This window comes from Haliaeetus leucocephalus, unplaced genomic scaffold (genome assembly GCF_000737465.1).
Source record: "Haliaeetus leucocephalus isolate CR32 unplaced genomic scaffold, Haliaeetus_leucocephalus-4.0 Scaffold1, whole genome shotgun sequence".
In the NCBI taxonomy this organism is placed as follows: Eukaryota; Metazoa; Chordata; class Aves; order Accipitriformes; family Accipitridae; genus Haliaeetus; species Haliaeetus leucocephalus.
Genome location: NW_010972437.1, coordinates 22915239 through 22934945, shown reverse-complemented (window position 1 = coordinate 22934945; position 19707 = coordinate 22915239). Strand labels below are relative to the sequence as shown.

The 19707-nt window shown below is 43.8% G+C and overlaps 1 protein-coding gene across 1 annotated transcript in view; it reads left to right on the top strand.

Moving 5' to 3' along the window:
- ADCY5 (adenylate cyclase 5) overlaps nt 1–19707 on the top strand; it is a 218182-nt gene that overhangs the window by 191329 nt on the left and 7146 nt on the right. The window contains 6 exon segments of the mRNA XM_010568815.1: nt 373–517; nt 2153–2250; nt 4984–5071; nt 11647–11763; nt 13342–13506; nt 15784–15959. Coding sequence (XP_010567117.1) covers nt 373–517; nt 2153–2250; nt 4984–5071; nt 11647–11763; nt 13342–13506; nt 15784–15959 — 789 coding nt within the window.

Here is a 19707-nt window from a genome sequence, read left to right as displayed (position 1 = left end):
CCAGTTCAGGCACTAACAGCTACAACAGCACAGCAGTGCAGGGAAGAATTAAGTCAAAGGACCAGTGGAAGGAGACTAGTGACCTTTTAGAGAATGAAGGATGGTTAAGAGGCTGCAAGACAAGAAAACAGATAGATGTAGTATAGAAAAAGGGCAAGTAAATCAAATCCTTTTGCTGGTGGACTCAGGACTGGCAATGACCTCTAGAGCTGATATCATTTTCCTCTCAGCTCATAATCCGTTTTCCAACTTGAAGCTGTTGTGAGCAAAATGCCATTAACCTCCAGCTTGTTATACAGTGAAATGATAACATATGGTGAAGAGGGGGGAATTGTCTTGTCCTCTTATGCTCCCTTTTCATGACATCCTCAGGAATACACAGGAAAGTATGAACCCAGAAGATGAAGTGGATGAGTTTCTGGGCCGTGCCATCGATGCCAGAAGTATTGATCGGTTACGCTCTGAGCATGTGCGCAAGTTCCTCTTAACATTCAGGGAGCCTGACTTGGAGAAAAAGGTAATGTCCAAAAATCATTGCAACGTGTCAGTAAGACTTGTTGTGAGTTTTAATTCTCCTGAATAAGGTCAAGGTTTTATATCTATAGGTAAAGCTAGGTTTTAGGTGTTTGAGGTGAGGTTGTGGTCTTAAAAAAATTGTGCTTCTTCATGGAAACCTTAATATACATGTCACTAGAAAGTCACAGTCATCTGAAGGGAGCGCTGGGCAGGAAAACAAAGCCGTTTCTGTCAGACACACATGAATATGCAATGATAAGCTGTAAAGGGAATCCAGAATAAGCCAGATTTATTTCTCTGACTTTGAGGCATCCAAACTGAGGTTGCAGTCACCCCTCATCTCCCTCAAATCACTGGAGAAACGCACTTCAGCCTGCTTAAGCTCCACATCACCTCTGGACGGGCTTTTCCCTGTCCTTTGTCCCCCCCAGGGAGCCCCAGGTACTACTAGGATTCATTGGGATGCAATTCACACTCTGGTCATTTTTGGGAGCCCATTCTAAGCAACAAGTAGAGTTCTCTATCTCACAAATGTGAGGAAGGGGAGTAAGAGACTGAGGGCTCCCGAGTAGCGGATTGCTTTCTGATTTTGTTTCAGCTATCATTGTTGTGAGGCAAAGGTCATTTCAATTTCTCTATATAATAGAAAAACCATTGGCTCTAGATGGCTGCAAAGTTAAATTCAGTTAAGTCCACAGGTACCCAGATGCTATTGTTAAGGGTACTATATAAACTGCTGGTTTTAATTGCCGAAAGAAAGTCAAAGTCATCTTTTTTCTTTTTTTTTTTAACCAAACACAGATCCTTGGGATACTTGAGTGGTCCTCAGGTTAAACACATTATTCAACAGAAAAAGCTTTGGTAGTAAGTTTGCACTAATGTATCATTTTCTTTCGAAACACTCTTTCAATGACAGGAATTACAACCTATTGCAAAAGCAGACCTTTGCAGGATTTACAGCTGTTCAATGAATCAGTGTGGGACTGGATAAAAACTCAAGCATGTAATTTCTCCCAACTCCGTCCCCTCAATTTTGTAGCTGAAAACTGCTAGGGAAATTAGCAGTTCACCTGTTCTGAGCACCTTTTATTCTGTGGTTCAAACACTGAGACCGTCTGTACTGAGAACCGTGCTTCAAGCTAAATAAAGCATCTTTGGGAATTGGATGCAGCTCCCATGTGACCGATACATTGACAAGTAGTTGGAAGGAGTGACTGTGTGAAAACCGCAGCATCCTTGCACTATCATTAGAATGAGCCAAGCCGTCTGCACAAAATACAAGGTTTTCTCATCAGCAACATTCATGCCTGTTGGAGGAAACTTCCCATGGAAGAAGTTTAGGTCTGATGACGGTGACCTAGAATCCTGGTCCTGGTTAATCCATTTCTGTTCCTCTCAAGCAAGGGGCAGGTGGCGAATCCTCTCTCCACCCAGCTGTGTGGGTTTGTTCCCTGGCCTTTGGGTCTGTTCAAGCCCTTGCAGCTTGCCCAGGGAGAAGGGGAGCTTGTAATGTTAGTCGTTTCCTACCAGCACTGCTTTCCAAGGACCTAAATGGAAGCCAAGTAAGAAGTTTTTGTGGAGAGAAGGCAGCCAGCCAAATTTCCTGCTGACATAACCCTGTTTGCATTTTTTGCAGTACTCCAAGCAGGTGGATGACAGGTTCGGAGCCTACGTGGCTTGTGCCTCCCTAGTCTTCCTCTTCATCTGCTTTGTTCAAATCATAATCGTGCCACAGTGAGTACCTTTTCATCCCTTTGCTCCCACCTGCTCCCCTCCTCTATTCTGGCCTACTTTTGTTTGTTTTTTTCTTGAGAATTCAGAGCACCAAGGGGAAGAGAAGAATCCTTAAATAATTCATGCTCAAGTGGTGCGTGGTGCTTATTGTTTTCACTCATTTCTAGTGCAGATTAAAACCTCCTCACTGGCACGTGAGGTTTTCTGTTTTCCCAGCGTGATTTATCTTACCATTTACCTCCATCTTAGGAAATTCAGTTCAGCACGTTTATAAGCCTGTGGAAAACAAATATCACTAAGTAAGAAGGATTGCCTACTAAGGCATAGTACGCATTCACAACATGAGGCTAAGCTGTCCTCTTATCTGAACACAGTGGGACAGGGAGGTGAAAAACCCATCACAGCCTCATTGCTCAGAGCACTGAGATATCGGTCTGCTTCACAGATGAGGCATAACCTCTCATGCGTATGTTCTTCTGGACTCAGAACAGCAGTGCAAGAAGAAAGGTAGAGAGGGAGTTGAGCTACACATGCCTAAGCTTTGAGTAGCTCACTCCGGGTTTAAGGGTTGCAGTCATTTCTTTCCCCAGGCAAGAGTGGCGTAAGCTCCTCAGGGCTGTGGGGCACAGTGCTCTTGGACCACTGCAGTGAAATGCTTTGTCTGAAAGGCAGGGTATAACCCACTGGATCTTTTCCAGCAGTGAGCTCTGCAGACACGGTGTTTCTCCTCAAAGAGTTCATTAAAAAATCCCTTAAAATTAAAGCATGTTGCTATTCCCTGTGCTCTGGTTTAGTAGCAATAATACATCATTCACTGAGCAGTGCTGTGTTGGAAATAAATTTGGAGTTAGTCATTTTTAATCTGAAGAACAAGATCAGAGAAGCTCTGCAAATGCTCCAAATTCATCTTCATTACAAGAAAACAAAAAATGGTTTAAAGTGAGCTCCAGTATTATTTTATGCCATTACAATTGCTTTCTACTTCTGTTCACACCACAGATCTTTTCAGAGTAAAGATTGGTTTGTAGTGTTCAGATCAGATATTTGGAAGGTCACAGAAACAACGCATAGTCTGATGTTTGAGGTCATTCACTCTCCCAGGCAAGAGGACATTCACATCTGCTCACAGAAAGATTGAATCAGCAAAATAACATCAGTACAAATGCGCTGTGTAAACAGACAGATCTGCTTTGGGAAACTGGAAGTGAAGCTGAAAGAGGCTCAAAATTGAAACTAGATCAATCCCAGCAATTAATGCATTGTTAATTATGTCCAAAAATGTTCTTGGAGAGTCATTGTTTTAGCGAGGGCTTACACTTTGGATCTCTGGATATTACTGCTGTGACTTCACACCTGCAGAGGCCCTCTACCAGCCTTTGTGTTGCTCATCAGACTCCCTAAGCAGCCACTAAGCTGTCTCCATAAAACCCAGTTTAACATTTAAATGACAACTTGACAATTTCTGATCTGTGGCAACCATATGGCTGGCTCCTTTGTATTACGCAGGAGCCAATCCCTTATGGCAGCGTGGTGTAAATGTCATGCTGCTCAGTCTCTTTCCACGCCGCCCATAAGGGTGGTGGTTGTATTTTTTGGTAAGTTCTGAAGTGTCCTTAGGCAGCCTGGCCTGTCTGAAAGATGATTTGGTTCAAGAGTAAATAAAATTCCGTGTTTTAACTGCAGGTTGGAAGGTTCCTTCACCTTTTGGTTTGTTTTTCCTTATATTTCAATTGTATAGATTTGGTCTTTTATTGGAGGTAACAGTTAAGCAGCAACTGAAACCACACGTGTATACGTGTCACGATCAGAGCTTCATGGAAGACACAACATGGAATTTGAATCTGAAACTAGAGTCAAAATGGCAGTGATAATTTATGATGATAAAGAGGAATAGCTTTAATGAATTTTACAAAGGCTCAAACAGTGAATTAGCAAGTACAATTATCTTAGCAGTCATGAGAGAACACAGAGACCAGCTGGCTTTGGTGTGGTTGGCCTCAATGTCATGTTGCAAGAATACTTCCTTTAAATTATGAACAAGGCTAACTCCTGGGAGGGGGCCTAGCCTGTCACACTGAGACCAATCACTGGGAAATTGTTGTTGAATATCTTCATGATCAAAATAGGTGAAAAAGCATAGTACAAAGTTGGCCCTGGGGTCCTGTTTGCACTTCAAAGCTGGGAGGAGCAGGAACCTCTCAAGCTGGCCAAGCTAAGGCTGTTTTCCCTGACTGTCCTCATGCCGTGGTTGCTCCCATCCCATGCACAAGACGGAGCGCGGAGGATGGTGCAGCGCAGCCGATCCCTGTGCGTGGCAAGGGCAGGTAGCCGTTCCCATTGAGACTATTCCCACCCGGCTGCACTGCAGCCCTCAGCACACTTCCCTTCCCAGGGGTATCCTGCCCACAGCCAGCCGAGGGCTGACCTGCCATAACAAATTGTTCTATCAGCTCCTCCGGCGCATGAAATATTTCTCAGTCCCTCTGCTGTCACCCTGGCAGGAAGGTGATTGCTATAAAAGATGCAGTATTCTCTGCTCTGCGGCCTGCGTGAGTAATTCAAAATAGGACAAAGTATCTGTTGGTATTCAAGGCACCTCATATCTCCTACTGCTATGCTAACTGGAAAGCCCGTGCAGTGTGTCACAGCTTGTACTAATGTCATGTTCTGGAGAGCAGAGCTGCGGCTTTTCTATATGGTGTGAATTTAAAAAAAAAATCTCCTTGATTTCAGCTCTACATTTATGCTGGGTTTTTACCTGACCTGTTTCCTGATCCTGACCACAGTGGTGTTTGTTTCAGTCATTTACTCCTGTGTAAAGGTGAGTACTGTGGTTTCTTTGTAGCGTCCTTTGCCTAAGATAACTGGATCAGCAATCTGTTTCTTCAGCTAACAGAGCATGTTTTGTTAGCCATCCTTTCCACACTATGTGATAAGGGTTACAGAAAAAGCCTTTGATAAGACAGAATGAACTGCAAACAGATGTTAGGGTTGGCATCTCTTTAGCTCAGCAAGAAGTAATCACTCTGTGGATCTGCATGTCTATTAAGTCCCCTGCAGGCACTCTCATATTGATATAAGAAGAACACATTTTGCAATGTGGAACAAAACACTGACCATTCGTTTCCTCCCTGTAAACTTCCCGCAGAGTCGCCTGTGTACTGGCCCCTGCTGCATATGCATGTTTGGGTAGGCAGATAATCAGAAGCAGAATATCATCAAGGAAAAACGTCCTGGGGGGAAGTAAAAGCCATAAACATATAGAAGTTTATCAGCCTTTTTCAGATGAGTGTACAGAGCTTCCAACATTTGGTGGGCTCTTTCTTGTAACTGGTTTTGATCAGCAAAGAAATACATTGTGTGAAATCCAAAAACATTAATTCTTCATGGCAGTCTGTGGTAAATTGGCAGTCAGCACTTTGGGAAGGGTGATGTGCTCATCTTTTTCACTCAAAGGTATTCCTATTACAATGCTGATGCTAGTTGATTGTATTTGCAGTTTTGGGGATCCTTCCAGTCGAGCAGTGTCTGAACGTGGAATATGTTCAGATTCAGGCTCCTTAGCCCAAGCTCAGCTTTGTTCCTCAGAGCCTGTAATAAAATAGCCCAGTAGCATTATGTTTCCTGCAGAAGAAACAGTGGGGTAATGGATTATGTCAGGCAGATGATTTGCCTCACTTTAATTATCTTCTCTCTGCCATTTTCAACAGTTGAATGTGGGTGCTCTTGACAGACTTGCACCTTTCATGTCTTTTTGATTTTTGAAAGTTAGATGTGGAGAATTAATCTTTGCCTTCTCGTTTAATAAGAGCTACAAACTGTTCCCGGTGAAAGAAGCTTCAGGTTATATTTGAACTTAACAACTCACTCACAGGGCTTCCCTTGGGCTTATGACAATTTTAAAGGGAGCCTAGTTTGTAAGCGCAGCATCCTATTGGTACTGCTTGTTTACCAGCAATGGGAATTACAGGTCAGAAATAGCAGTGCTAATAGGAAAGCTTGGGTCCCTTGAGCTGGGAAGTGGTACCCAAAGATGCCTGGTTATACTTGGTGTGTCCATTTCACATGAGGATGCTACTGAGTGTCATTAGTTTGTAAACTGGTATCAGCAGTTAATGTGATTAACAGTTAATTAACAACCAACGTGGAAAACTTTTGGTCACAGCCACAAAGGACTTCAAAACTGGGTGCAGAGCTGTGCTGGAGCCTACTTAACGCTGCAGTGGCACAAGGAGCAACATCCCAGCGCACTGCCAGCCGTGCCAAGCCACACCAGCACACCGGCTTTACCAGTGCTGTGCAAATACTGGGGCAAGAGCTGTGGCAGACCCAGATCTCTGAAGCATTCAAGGTGTCTGACTTGCAGCCAGATGGATTTCAAGGCACACAGCTGTTTGTCACCCACTGGCTTTTACAGGCTCAGGTTGCTTCCACATACTGACAGCAGCACTCATTCTTCTGTCATAGTTCAAAGGTTTTGGTTTTGGTTTGGGCTTTTTGGTTTAATATTATTACTGACTTTAATTAAAGATTAATTTAAAAGGCACACAGGATTTTTCAGTCCCTATGGCCCTAGGCAGATGTTCAGTCTTGCTTTCTTTGCCTTGATCTTACAAATTCCAGTGGAAGAGGTCTGTTCAGTGGTGCCTGCAACTGTTTTTAGGCTGGCTTTGCCTCAGTGCAGAGGCCCTGGAAACACAAGACATCAGAGGGAATTCAGACTAACATCAGAATTTAATGGGATTTTATGAAGCTCCTGGTATTTCCAAAAGTGAGTTTTCAGCATGTTGGCCCAGATCCAGAAGGTGCTTGTGTATAACATTCAGTGTGGCCAGTGCCTTCTGTGCACAGATTGCAAATATTGAAAATATCGGGCCTTCTAGCTCTGGTACCTTTTTGATTACCCGTGTTTTAGTGCTCCAAATTAGCCTCTGCTGACAACATCTGATTATGAGAGGGCTTGTTTAGGGGATGGGTACTTCTGGCTTGTCAGCTACCTGTCTGGTGGCAGCAGCTCCCAATAGCTGCAGCCTGCTTCTGTCATTAAAGATTTTGGTGTTTCAAGTCAGAGTTTTTTAAGCAATGGATTTACCCAGCCCTTGGTTAAGGGGTGTTACTTTATTTCTGATCTCCACGATGCTGCAGGAAGCATTTTTACACATCTGCACGGGAAGGCACTTTTACAGATCCTTGAGATGAAATTTTACGACAGAGGGGTGTCAGCATTGTTTGTTTTGTTTCAAACTGGATGTAGGATAGGAGAGCATGGGTTCTACATACCAATGGTTCATTCCACACAAAGTTGGAAAGCAGGTGTCCACCCCAGGTTATCAGCATAAGCATAACTTTTGCCTGTTTGCTGTGCTGTTACATGATAAGTGACTCTTTTTTCTTCCTCTTTCCAGCTTTCATGTGAGATTTTCCTTCCCTGTGTTGGCCTCTCCTTCTCTGGCTTTGACAGTGGCCAGCAGGCTCTTTCTGGACAGCTTGATCCTTTTTTATTTTCTTTTGCTGTCATTATTATCTTCCACTATAAAATTCTCCACGGACTAGAAGTTGATCCTGGAACTGCCAATGCAGCCAGCTTGGCTTTCCAAGTTTCTTCAGCTGTAATAAACAAGAGAGTTCCAGTTCTTCACTTTGATGCTCCATGAAGACTTGGCCACCGTGAGATGGTGTTCCTTCCCGATAGAGTCTAAGGTCATGGGAACCAGGGTCCCTTTGCAAATACTCCACTGACAGACATCTGTTTTGCTACTAACTTATCAAGTTTGTGTTTCTTCTTAAAATCCTTAACTTCTGGTATCTACACTGCTCTGTGTAATTCAACTTGCATGTTCCTGGGAGCACATATGAGAGAAATTTCAAGTTATCCTTTACAAGAAAATAAGTTTTTCTGTAGCTTTACATAGGTGCAGCTTGCCTACCTGTTTCTTTGCCTCCCAAAGCTGGTCTAGATGCTCCTGAAGTGTTTGGGCATTTCTCAAGCAAGGCAAAAATTACCTCTGAAAACTGTACTTTTTTAATAGACTAATAAGTCACTGTGAAATAAGTTACATAAATGGACTTGCAACATCAAGTTGCCTGGAGATGTTGTCTTTTACTCCAGAAGCATCTTAATGTACTTGAAAATGACTGAAAGGATTTTATTACAAATTGAAAAATCAGAACTTAAAGACCTCAAAGTTTTTTTCATCTCACAACACAACAGCAATTATCTAAGTGGTTTTCCATGTCCACAATATATGCTAAGAAGACAAAAAGGAGAAATGTTACTCCTCTGTCTGTGACCAGCTGTTATTGCAAAGTACAGTTTTTATTTAGTGTATTTTTGTTACGCAAATGACTGGAGGTTGTGGATTATTTTCAGTGTAACACTAGTACTTGTTGGACTGCTTTTTAAATTCAGACTTTACCTGTACAACAGTATCCTACCTTCCCCTTCTATATTTATTGGTACCTGCATGTTTTCAGAGCCTCTCTCTTCTGGGAGATAATGTCTTCCGGCAGTATTCATGCATTTCAATTCAGAATTAACTGGAATCGACTGGACAATCCAATTTCCTTTTTCCCAATGTGGTTATTTTTCTTTACATGGGGATTTTAAGAGGGCTAATGAGTGACCTCAAGCTTGTGTGGCAACCCAGACATGAATCTTGACTGCCCAAATGGATCATATCCTTTCTTTCAGCCCCTGTTCTCAGTAGTGCACGTGTGGGCTTAGAGTTGCCTTTTCATCAGACCTTCCCTTGTTCTGTTCTTCACTCAGGCAAGATTTGAGTCTTATTAAGAGGAGTAAATGGTCTTGGACAGTACAAACCAATGGGCTAACCAGCAACAGTGCATGGATTTTCACTGTACCTGATGTTCTGCTTCTTTTCCTAGGACAGAAGGGATTGGATTGGATTGGATTGGATTGGATTGGAAAATGGGAGGGGAAGTCATCTTATTTTCTTTTTTCTTCTTTTTTGTTATACCCCTGACTTGTGGATGTTTTTATGGAGGGAACATTGCTAGAGTGGAGCTGAATTATGAAAGCTGTGACAGGTCCCCCATTTCTGTCATAGAAGTCCTCCAAACTGCAAGTATTCCTGGTCTCTATCTGCCTCTGCGATATGGGGAGGGTGTTACTTATGTTATAGAGCCTCCGTGAATGTTATTCACAAGGCAGAGGTTCCTCGGATGTGCAGCATGGCTGTGCCGTTGCGCTCTCTATTGCCGTCCTGACCTCCTATGGTTTTTGGCATTTGTTTCCTCTTCATGACTTTTTCCAGCTGTACTTGTTTACCGACCTAAAATTTTCCCTAGTTTGCAAAGTAATGAGAACCAAAATTAATACAAAGAAAACATGTTTTCATTAGAATTTAAGTGTCTTCCACCGATAGCTTTGCTTGATATCTCAGGCTTGATTCAAAGTCAGGCTTTTTTGGGATTGTTGGCAGCAGGGGCTTGAGCCAAGATCCACAACAAAGCACTCCCAAGTTTTATTTAGGTGCCTGATTTCCCAGAGATTACAGAAAGAGGTTAGGTCTGTGCATACCTTTGTGGAGCTTGGCCTTGAGACCTAAACAAAGGGGTGGCAGAAAAACCTGTCCTGCTCTAATCTAGTGAGAAAGCTGTCTAAATGCAGCACAAATCCTCCTTCTCCCTCCAAATCCTATAGAGGTTAGAGTGGAGGAAAGCCCCTTGGCATTTCCCACATCCCTGCGCTGCTAGGGATCCGCTAGCTGATGTCTGCGTGGAAGCAGTTGGACATGGTAGGGCAAGGGCTTATCAACAGAGCCAAGGATTTCTATATTAGCAAGGTTTATTTCTGAGAGAGAGGTGTTTTGCTTTGTTTTACAGTGGCTGCATCAGCCTGAAGGATTGCATAAGCTTTCAGTGAATTTCAGTCAATCCTCATTCAGTGCAAATAAGTCATAACCCCAATTTCCCCTTTCATCCCATCCCCCACAGAGCCTTGCCCTCTCCTCTCGCCCAGAGTTAGCTGGATTTTTGTGCAGGTGCTGGTAGCAGGTGAAATCAGCTCTTTCAAAACTCTTGCCACAACCTCTTTCTCCCTCTGTAAAAGTCACCAGCTAATCAGTGCTTTGGCTGTTCAAACGTAATTACGTTGTAGGACTGCTGTGTGGGAAGCTATGCACTGACAAAATGTTGCATCTCTGAAGATGTAAGAGTGAAGGAGAAAAGGGAAAAGCGAGACTTTTAATAGAAACATTAGTCATAGTTAAATTGCCGTGCTGTGTCGCTACACTGCTAGCTTCTTTGTGTCTCTAAAAATACCCTCTAGTGGCTTGGTTATTCATGCAGCGTGCTGATAGGGAAAGGAGAGTTGGGTTCTGGAAAAAACTCTGGCAGTCTTCAGCAGAGCCCCTCTGCCCCGGCGCGGTGGCGTGGAGGGGAAGGGCACCGTGGGGCCGATGGTCTCCAGTGGGAGGGTGTCCGTGCGCAAGGGTTTCCTGGCGTCCACCTCTCGTTGCTCCAGCCCTGAGCTTGCACTGGGACGGTGGTGGCACATGAAGAGAAAGGGTTGGTTTCGTTGTCTTCTGGACTTGTCTTGTAGCTAACGCGACGCAAGGAGGCCTCACGCGATGCCGAGGGGTGACCCTTGCTGCAAAGGGTGCCTGGTTAGTCTCCGCTTTAACACACAGACTGTTTCTACCTGGAATGTGATGCAGCACCTAAAGCAAAGCATGCTGGTGGCCTGCAGTCGGAAAGCAATTAGAAGAAAGCTTCTAGCTCTGATAATAGTGAATCACTGGGACAGTCTGTCTAGGGAAGCTCTGTGATCACCCTCACCAGTGGTTATTTTTAGCCCTGTGTGTCTGTGGTGCCGAGCGCCATAGACCAGACGAGGCCAGCTGATTTCTCCGGTGCCTTTCACCGAGTGTCTGACAGATCACAAGACTAGCCTGGGCTTTTTAACAGTCGTTTTTCTGAAATGGCACCAGAAAGTCCTACAATACGCCTTTGTGATCAAAGGGATATGACATGTATTTTTTATTTCTGCTTTTTTAAATTTTTGATCCAGTAATTTACAGGCTCGAGCTCCCGGCTATTTCAGTTACAGATGGCTTGTGGTTTGCTTCTCACGACAGGACGAGCAGAGCACAGCCCTGCAAGCATGCCATCTGAGCTCAGGAGCCATCATTCCCATTAGGAAGGACTAAGTAGATTTGGTGAGCCAGCTGGGCCTGCTGCCATGAGGCGGTCACCTTCCTGGTCACCCGTGTCCCGGAGCCGCCATCCCCCATCACCACTCTCTAACCCCTGTGCAGCATCGGCACAGACGGCATGCTGAAGGATGCAGGCAGCTCAAATGCAGGTTGTAATCTGTAAAACAAGCAACAATTTTACATATTTATTTAATCTTTTGGGTTTTTTTTCCACATGCAGCTTTTCCCAGCTCCACTCCAGACTCTTTCTAGGAAGATTGTACAGTCCAGGACCAATAGTACCTTAGTTGGAGTCTTTGCCATTATCCTGGTTTTTCTATCTGCCTTTGTCAACATGGTATGTGCATTATTTCCTTTTGACCCACTCAGTTCTGCATGGTTTTCTAATTGGTGCTCTGCAGCATCGTAACCCTTGCAACCACTGGGTTTAATATAATCCTGCGTAATGCTTACAGCATCTGAGGTCGGTTCCCTTTTGCTTTTTGGGCACAGAAAAGAAATGGGAGCCTAACAGCTGAATCCCTATAGCCCATTATATGCCTGGCACCTATTTGTGCCCGTGCTCTTTTCTGATTCTTTAAATGCTTCTGCTCCAAGTACATAAGCCAAGCCTGAAGCGTACCCCTGTGTGAAGGGCCAGCACGAGGTCGATGTGTCGTTTCACTCCCACAATATTGAGTGGGACGTAAGTGTTGCATAGGCTTTGTGCTGGCCTTCTGCACGGTGCTGCATCCTGCTCCGAGTGCAGTAATACTTAACAGGGACTGTGAAGACTTTGCTTTGAGTTGCACTCTTGGGACCGGGGTGGTCTAGCTTTGCATTCAAACGCCGCTGATGATTTCAGACTCGGAGAGAGATGGGCTGTTCTCTAGGACCCTGCAGCTGCTGGTTTCTCACTTGTACGAATGGCTTGAAGGCTGAATGTTTTTTAAAGAAACCACTTGAATATTCTCTACCTTGCATATATCTATTTCATTTTTCAAGAGAGGGGCAAAAAAAAGGAGAGATGGGCGTGGGGCTAAAGCCCTGAGCTTGGAGGTAGCTACAAATACTTCATATGGCCCTCTGCTTCTCTCGGTTATGGCCTCAGCTGCGGCAGCGCTGACTTGCACTGGCATGGAGAGGCTTAAACACCTAAAAATCAGACCGCTACTTGCTCTTGCCTCAGCTTCCCTATACACCTAGTGGAGATTTAGGAACAATTTTATGCTCTGTTTTGTTACTTCAATGGGAGGCACCAGCTCAGTCGCATCAACACCCCGCTGCCGTCCCCCATAGTCACCTGCAAGGAGCTGGTGTGGGTTGCTGAGCACCACACAGAAATTAGAGCTTTGTTTTTCTGCATAATGTGTGATTCTTTGCATTCGTGAACTGCTTAGTATAAAAACTAGCAAAATGGACAAACGGAGTGGCATGTGAAGGACATCAGAATGGGCCTCTGCTGCTTGCTCAGCATAACGTAGCACATCAGCCTTTGAGCCTTGCTGCTAAAGTCTTCCCTGTAGAAGGACCCACAGCAGAAGCTTTAGAGATGGCAGGGGAAAGTTAGCAGCTCAGAAAATTCCCGTCAGCAGAAATAGAGCAACACCAGGACCTTATCACAGATAGCGGGATGTATTTGTACGTGTAATATCTACAGCCCTTCTGCCTGTGAACCTTCAGACATAAAATTGTATGTGAAGTTGAGCACAAAACTAGCTTTCTAGAGTGCACAGCCTGGATTTTATTAATTAATATTTTTGCGGGAGGAAAAACATAGCCATTGTACATGCGGTAAAACATAAGCCGGTGATTTCATTTTGCATATTTTGCACATTGCTACAGCCATTTCCAAGGAGCTTTTTAATTGATGCAAACCATTTTGTTTTCTTCTCCTTGTCTATGCCGCTGAGTTTAATACCATCTTTTTCTTCAGTTCATGTGCAGCACTGTGGATCTTGCCAGCTGCATGGCTGCAGAATACAACATCACTCCTGACCGGGTGGACATATGCCTTATCAGCAACCTGACTTCCAACTACAGCCTGGGCACTTTGCAGGGATTCTGTGACAGTCCTTTGCCCAACTGCAACTTTCCAGAGGTATTGCTTGAAAAAAATGGGTTGCAGAGCTTGATCTGAGAAGGGGCTGTGTGAGGATAAAACCTGTGTGATAAATCTCAGTGATTCAGAGCAAAGCAAGGTTGCTCCTGACTGACGTTATAGGACTGACACAGGCTACTAAGCACAAACTTAAGTGTCTGAAGTTATTATCATGTGTCCACATTAATGTTTAGGTTCCTTCAGGGCTGACTAATCAGTAGGCTTTTATAATTGTTGGATCCTGCCTGTAGCAGGAGAAATGGCCTTTCTCCATGAAGTCCTTAATGGCATGCAGAACTGCAAGTCATTTCAAAGGAGTTTGTGGGTGCTCAGTGTTACTTGAAAATCAGTTCACTGAAAATCAGTGTCTAGTCATATATTTAACCCTCCTCTCCATTGTTTTATGTCCTGATGAAAAACTTGCTTATATATTCTTTCACTAGGTATGGTAGGTTCTGGCCTCAGGCAGGCTAGCAGCCCTGATAGTGGTCTGCTTCAATTTGCAAATGCAAACCCTACGTCTTCAGAACAACTTGTTTAAAAAAAAAAAAAATTGCTTCTAATAACAAAAAAAAACCAAATAGGTTTTACACACTGGTAGAATACTTTGCCAAAAAAAATCATCTTTTTGCATAGCTGTTCAAGACCTTTCTCTGAGGTTTTAGGTCATGGCCATTACATGTGTTGTCTACTGGAAATTGAAAAGGAAAAAAATCTGTCTAAGGTGTGGGCAGAATTTATGTCAAGGTCGTGTGGGTTTATGGGGACCTGACAGATTTATGGCTGATCTGTTATCATCCAGTTGTCCAAGGTGCTACTGAAAGCCCTGGTATCCCACTGAACCTATTTCTGTTTAACCTAACAGGAATATGGTCCCTATCTTATTCAGTGAGGTTTCTGAGACCACCATTACTGTAACTTTCAACCCTCCAAAGGCTCTTACTATGTCCGCTGAAAGACCCAGTAACAAAATCTAGCACAGTGGAGAACCAGAAACGGTCTGTGTCCATCATGAGGTTGTCAGGAGTGCTGATTCAGGACAGAGAGGGATTTTAAGCAATGAGGAACAACCATTTTGCATGCTGAGGATGCTATGGCAGCATTGAGCCAGGTCCTGCAGGTCAGTGGGCTAAGCAGTGAGGAGTCACTCCCCTGCGCTCTGCAGGGCAGATGTTGGACCCGGTACAGGTGGTGTCTGTTGCTCCCAGTGTGCTTTCAGGAGATGGTGGGATCCTACCCCTCAGCCACAGGGAACATACACCCATTTTCTAAAACTGAAGAGTCATGTTACAAGCTGTACATGTTATTTTCTCTAATTTAATATATCAGTGTTGAACTATTAATAAACGAGCTCAGAACGTAAGTGTGTTTCTACTTCAACTAGGGCTTGCTTTTAACTGAAAGGCTGGATTTCCTCAGGCATCTGATACAGTTTTTTTGCCAGAAATAGGCCTGTCTGGAGAAAGTGGAAGCTTAAATCCTCACAGGTTTGATAGCAGGAAGGTGATGAGCTGGATAATGTGCCCTTCTTCGGTTTACATCCATGCTAGCTTTCCCAGGAGCCCTAAATGGCACCTGCAGTCTGCAGTCGCGCTTGAAAGCACTGGCATGCTTAACGTTCAGCTCTCAGATTGGCAGAAGTTGCTGCCCCACCACCCAGGTGTGGCAGAGGGCTCCAGTACCACACACGCGCACACTTCTGCAACCGCTGGCAGAAAAAAATCATCATGGTGTTGGGCATCAGTAGAAGTTTGTCCAGCCTGTATCTTGCCGATGGATTCAGTGTGTCACATCAGCAGGGGCGATACTTTCCAACTAGCCTCAAGTGGGTATCTGTCCTGGTGGTGTGAATTGCTAATACCCTTGGTCTTGCGTATTGTGCAAATATGCAAATTCAAGTCCAGATTTTGACCTTAAAGCACGAAGTATTCCAGCGTAACTGGATAATGCTTTCAGCTAATTCAGTAACCATGTCCAGGGCAAACCTACCTCACAACCGTGGGTATACAGCTGCGAGCCTTATGCCTCTTGAGTATAAAGCAAATAACGCCTGATGAAGAATGCAAGAGTTTTCCTCTCCATTGGTTCACTTAAATTTCTTGTAATGTGGGAGTATCCCACAGGCAGCCCCAGGTTTACGTGTTTGGTCAGCTCAACTGCGTAACTCCCAATCCCTTTCTATCCCTCTGTTTAGTTTCCTTTGTTTTCAGTTTTGATTTATGCAGCTGACATTCATCTCTATTCTGGTTTTTTTTTCCCTTTTTTGTCTTTATACAGTACTTTACCTACAGTGTCTTATTGAGTCTCCTGGCCTGCTCTGTGTTCCTTCAGATCAGCTGTATTGGAAAACTGATCCTTATGTTAATCATTGAATTTATATATGTTCTCATTGTGGAAGTGCCAGGGGTCAACCTTTTTGACAATGCAGATCTCCTGGTTACAGCTAACACCTAGTAAGTGCCTTTCACTTCTGAAATCTTCACCTAATTTCTTTCACCCAGTGACTTTAGTGTGGCATTAGGTGGATGGGAGCGCCGAGGCTGTGGTGCAAGCAAGGGAAGCGCATGATGCCAGAGAAGGCATGGCTGTAAACTAAAGCCTTTGTCAATGCTCTCCACCTCTGAAGAGTAGGAGAACACAGTTCCCTTTAAGATCTTTTTAATGTAGAACTTGACTAATGAACTATCTATTAATAACAAAATATAACTGGAATCAGAGTGAATCTGTATTTCTTTTTTTCTTCCAGAAATGAGGAGCTGTAGTTAGTCATTCTCACTTCTTCTGGTATTACACTCCCAATATAGAAATATATTTTCTCAAAAAAAGAAAAAAAAAAAAACTTCAACAAACTTGAGCTGGCTCAGGGATGTGATAATGAACCACTGAGATGTTCAGGCATCTGGTATATCAAATCCAGGTTGGGATGTTGGAATGGTGGTGTTTGATGTTTGGCTAGTGATCTCCTGACAGTTGCTGTTGGACACATGTCTGCATTTGAAAAGCCAGTATCACAGCTGGTCTCAGGACAATTCCCAGCAGAAGGGCCTGAGCTAAGTGGGAGTAGACAGTTGCCCTTTTACTTACAAAAGGTAGTTGGTCATCACCAGGTCACACATTAATCATGGTGGCAACCTCCTTCAATTGACGTGGTTACCCCTCTCTTGAAGGGCACGCCAAGGAGGGAAATTTGGCCCGTCCGCAAACCCACCCTCCTCCACAAGTGTGATTTCTCACTGGGAGTTGCGTTGTTGTGTCAACTACTTGTTTTGATGATTTGCCCTTGTAGGCAGCAATTGTACTTGAATGTGAGTCAATAAAATCATGGTGTTGTCTAAAGGTGAACGTGATGCTAGTATGTATAATAAGGAGAGTTGCCTGTAAGACATGAGAAGTAGACTATTGCTCTACTCGGGAGTGGGAAGGCCTAATCTGGAATATGTTTTCCACTTTGGGGCAAGAAGGCAGTTCATAATAATGGAGAGTCCAGAGCAGCAAAGAACAATCAGAGATCTAGAAAGCACCAATTTAGGTGAAACATTTGTCAATGATGATAGCTGTGGTTGCTCCTGTCTTGGACAGGAGAGTGGTTGAGAAGATTCCCATGGTCCTTCCCAGTGCTATCTTGTATGTTATCAAATAGCTTGTGTAGTTACTCAAATTTCTTGACAGTCATTAACCCCTTCAAGCTGGATGCAGCTGGTTACTTCTGTCCTTCACATAAATATTCCATGCTTTTAGCATTCCTGTGCGCCCAGTAATAATTAATAGAGGTATGGCTTTTACTGCCATTGGCAGTAATCACTTAAATTATTTTGTTAACTCAAGTGAATGAAATCATGTAGGAAACCCCATGGAGCTTTCTGTGGAGGTATGGGGAGAATGAGGTTTCCTTCCTTTTTTTGCAGATGTTACGTATTCCAAGAGCAGAAGCTATTTAGCATTTTCTAACACAATTAGAGAAATAAAAGCATTTTATATCCCAAATATCATTTCATTCTTGTAAGTCAAGCACTAAGCGAAATTACAGCACTTAGGAGTATAATTTACGTCACTTCACAATCAAAATGTCAGTAATAAAGTGGAGAAGGTTAGCATGTTTTCCCAGAAATAGCTTTCTGTGATGCTGTATTATCTCTCACTAAATGATATTTGTTTTGTCTGGAGAGCTCCATGGACAGCTATTTATTGTCCCAATGTCTGGCAGTCCATTTGTGTGTTGTGGGAAATAGGAGCTCAGCATGTAGCGCATAGTTCAGAGAGGTACCTTATTGTCCAGCTGATGTTAAAAAAAAAAACAACATGACCTCATACTACTTTAATTGGGTGCCCATTGTAGCTACATAATTACTGTCTGCTCTGCAGCCATTATGGTACTCTGACTAATTAGAAGTGATACAGATGTCACTTCACACTTCCGTGTACCAACCAACCCAGCATGCAAGCACCTGAAAGGCTGATTATAGCACGTTGGGAGTTGCTAGACTTGACTGCAGGGGCACACCAGCATGGTGGCATATGAAGTATAACTGGATGCATGGAGCTTCTATCATAGCACCTTTTCCCTATGCAGAAGATAGATAAAACTAATGCATCAGTTTTGAAGATGTGATGGACCAATGTGATGTTCTAAGTTGAGTTCTTGCATAGTGGAACCCAAAGAGCTTTGCCCAGTGATTTGTTCATCAAGCCCATCACTTCTGTTCGAGCTGTGGTTTGTGATTTAGAGGGCTGTCAGTCCTTGGCATCATGGCTGTGAGAAGGGAGATGCTCCTGTCCTAGGGAAGCTGTCCCTAAAATCAACCACCTTTCCTGCTAAAAAATGTGCACTTAACTTGAGCAGCAGTGTATTTAGCAAGCTTCGATATGTGTTACCTTCCAGTAATTAAAGAGCCATCTGCTACTGGAAATGTCTGTCCCATGGGGGAGCAACCTACCAATGTAACGCCATTATTGCTTCCACTGGGCATTTTCACTTATCCAAAGTGTTATTATAAATACTGGGTTTGCTGCATTTCATAGTCTCTGCTGAACGTTTTAGAGCAAGCCTAACGCCCACAGTGAGCCACAGCCGCAGTACAGAGGGTCAGATCTGCCACACTTCCATCATAAGACAGAGTGATAATGGGGGGGCAGTCAGTCATCCTTGGCCAGGTAGTGATTTAGGGGAGTAGGGGAATCATGCTGCATGTGGGAAGTGTCTCCGACTCCAACTAGATCCAGCCTTTAGTGTAGGAGTCACTGTCCCCAGGGTTCCCAAACTGGGTCCAGGTCCAGGCACACATATTCAGTGCTGGAGCTGGCCAAGAGGCCGTGCAATAGATGGTGTGCAAGACAATGGTGGGTTGCAAAATCCATGTCAGAAGAAATTCCACACTCAGAGCTGCAGAAAATGTCCTGGAACAAACAAAGTTAGAGAGTTACTATGCTTTTAGTTTTTAATTTTATGCCTAGTTAGGCTCCCTCAGCCATTTCAATTTTGATGATTTGTATCTCTGAGTGTGTAGCGAGAGGTTCCCTCCAGTGCCAGAAAGCTGTGGCCTGAAGCTCTCAAGACAGCTGTGAGATTCTCAGGCTAAAGATGTATTGTGTTAGTAGCCTGCAAAGCTGTAATTGCATCAATGACACTACAGTAATTTTACCACTGATCTCTCTTTCCATTTAAATAGTGTTTTAAAAGATCCATGTACATGGTTCTCAGCCACCTAATACTTCACCCACACTTGAGAAGAAACCCAGCAGCATTAAGCAATCAATCAGTCGGGAACTCAGACAGCTACTACCTACCAGAAAGCTCCTTTCCATGCTTTCACTGTAAGAAAAGCACACCCTCCATCTTCTCCAGCAGTTCTGCTTCATACGAGTACTTCTCAGTATTGTGAATAGTAATAGCACTCCTCAAAGGGTTTTCTTTAGTGCACTCGTGTGCGGTACCCATAGCTAGGCACAACACGGGAGATGAGCAACTTGCAGAGGAAGGGAGTAGTGCTAGAGTTAAAGGAATTAAACACATCTCAATGCTACTATAAATGGGGAAGAGAGGAGCTATCCCTTACAAGATATTAGCTCAAAGCTTCCTTCTTTAGATCAAATTTTCCAGTCTGACCTAAGGAAGTAGGGACAATGCACAAGCGTTTGCTAAGCATTCCATACTGACATTAAAATCCCAAATGATTCTCCAACTCTTAATGCTTCTTAGATATT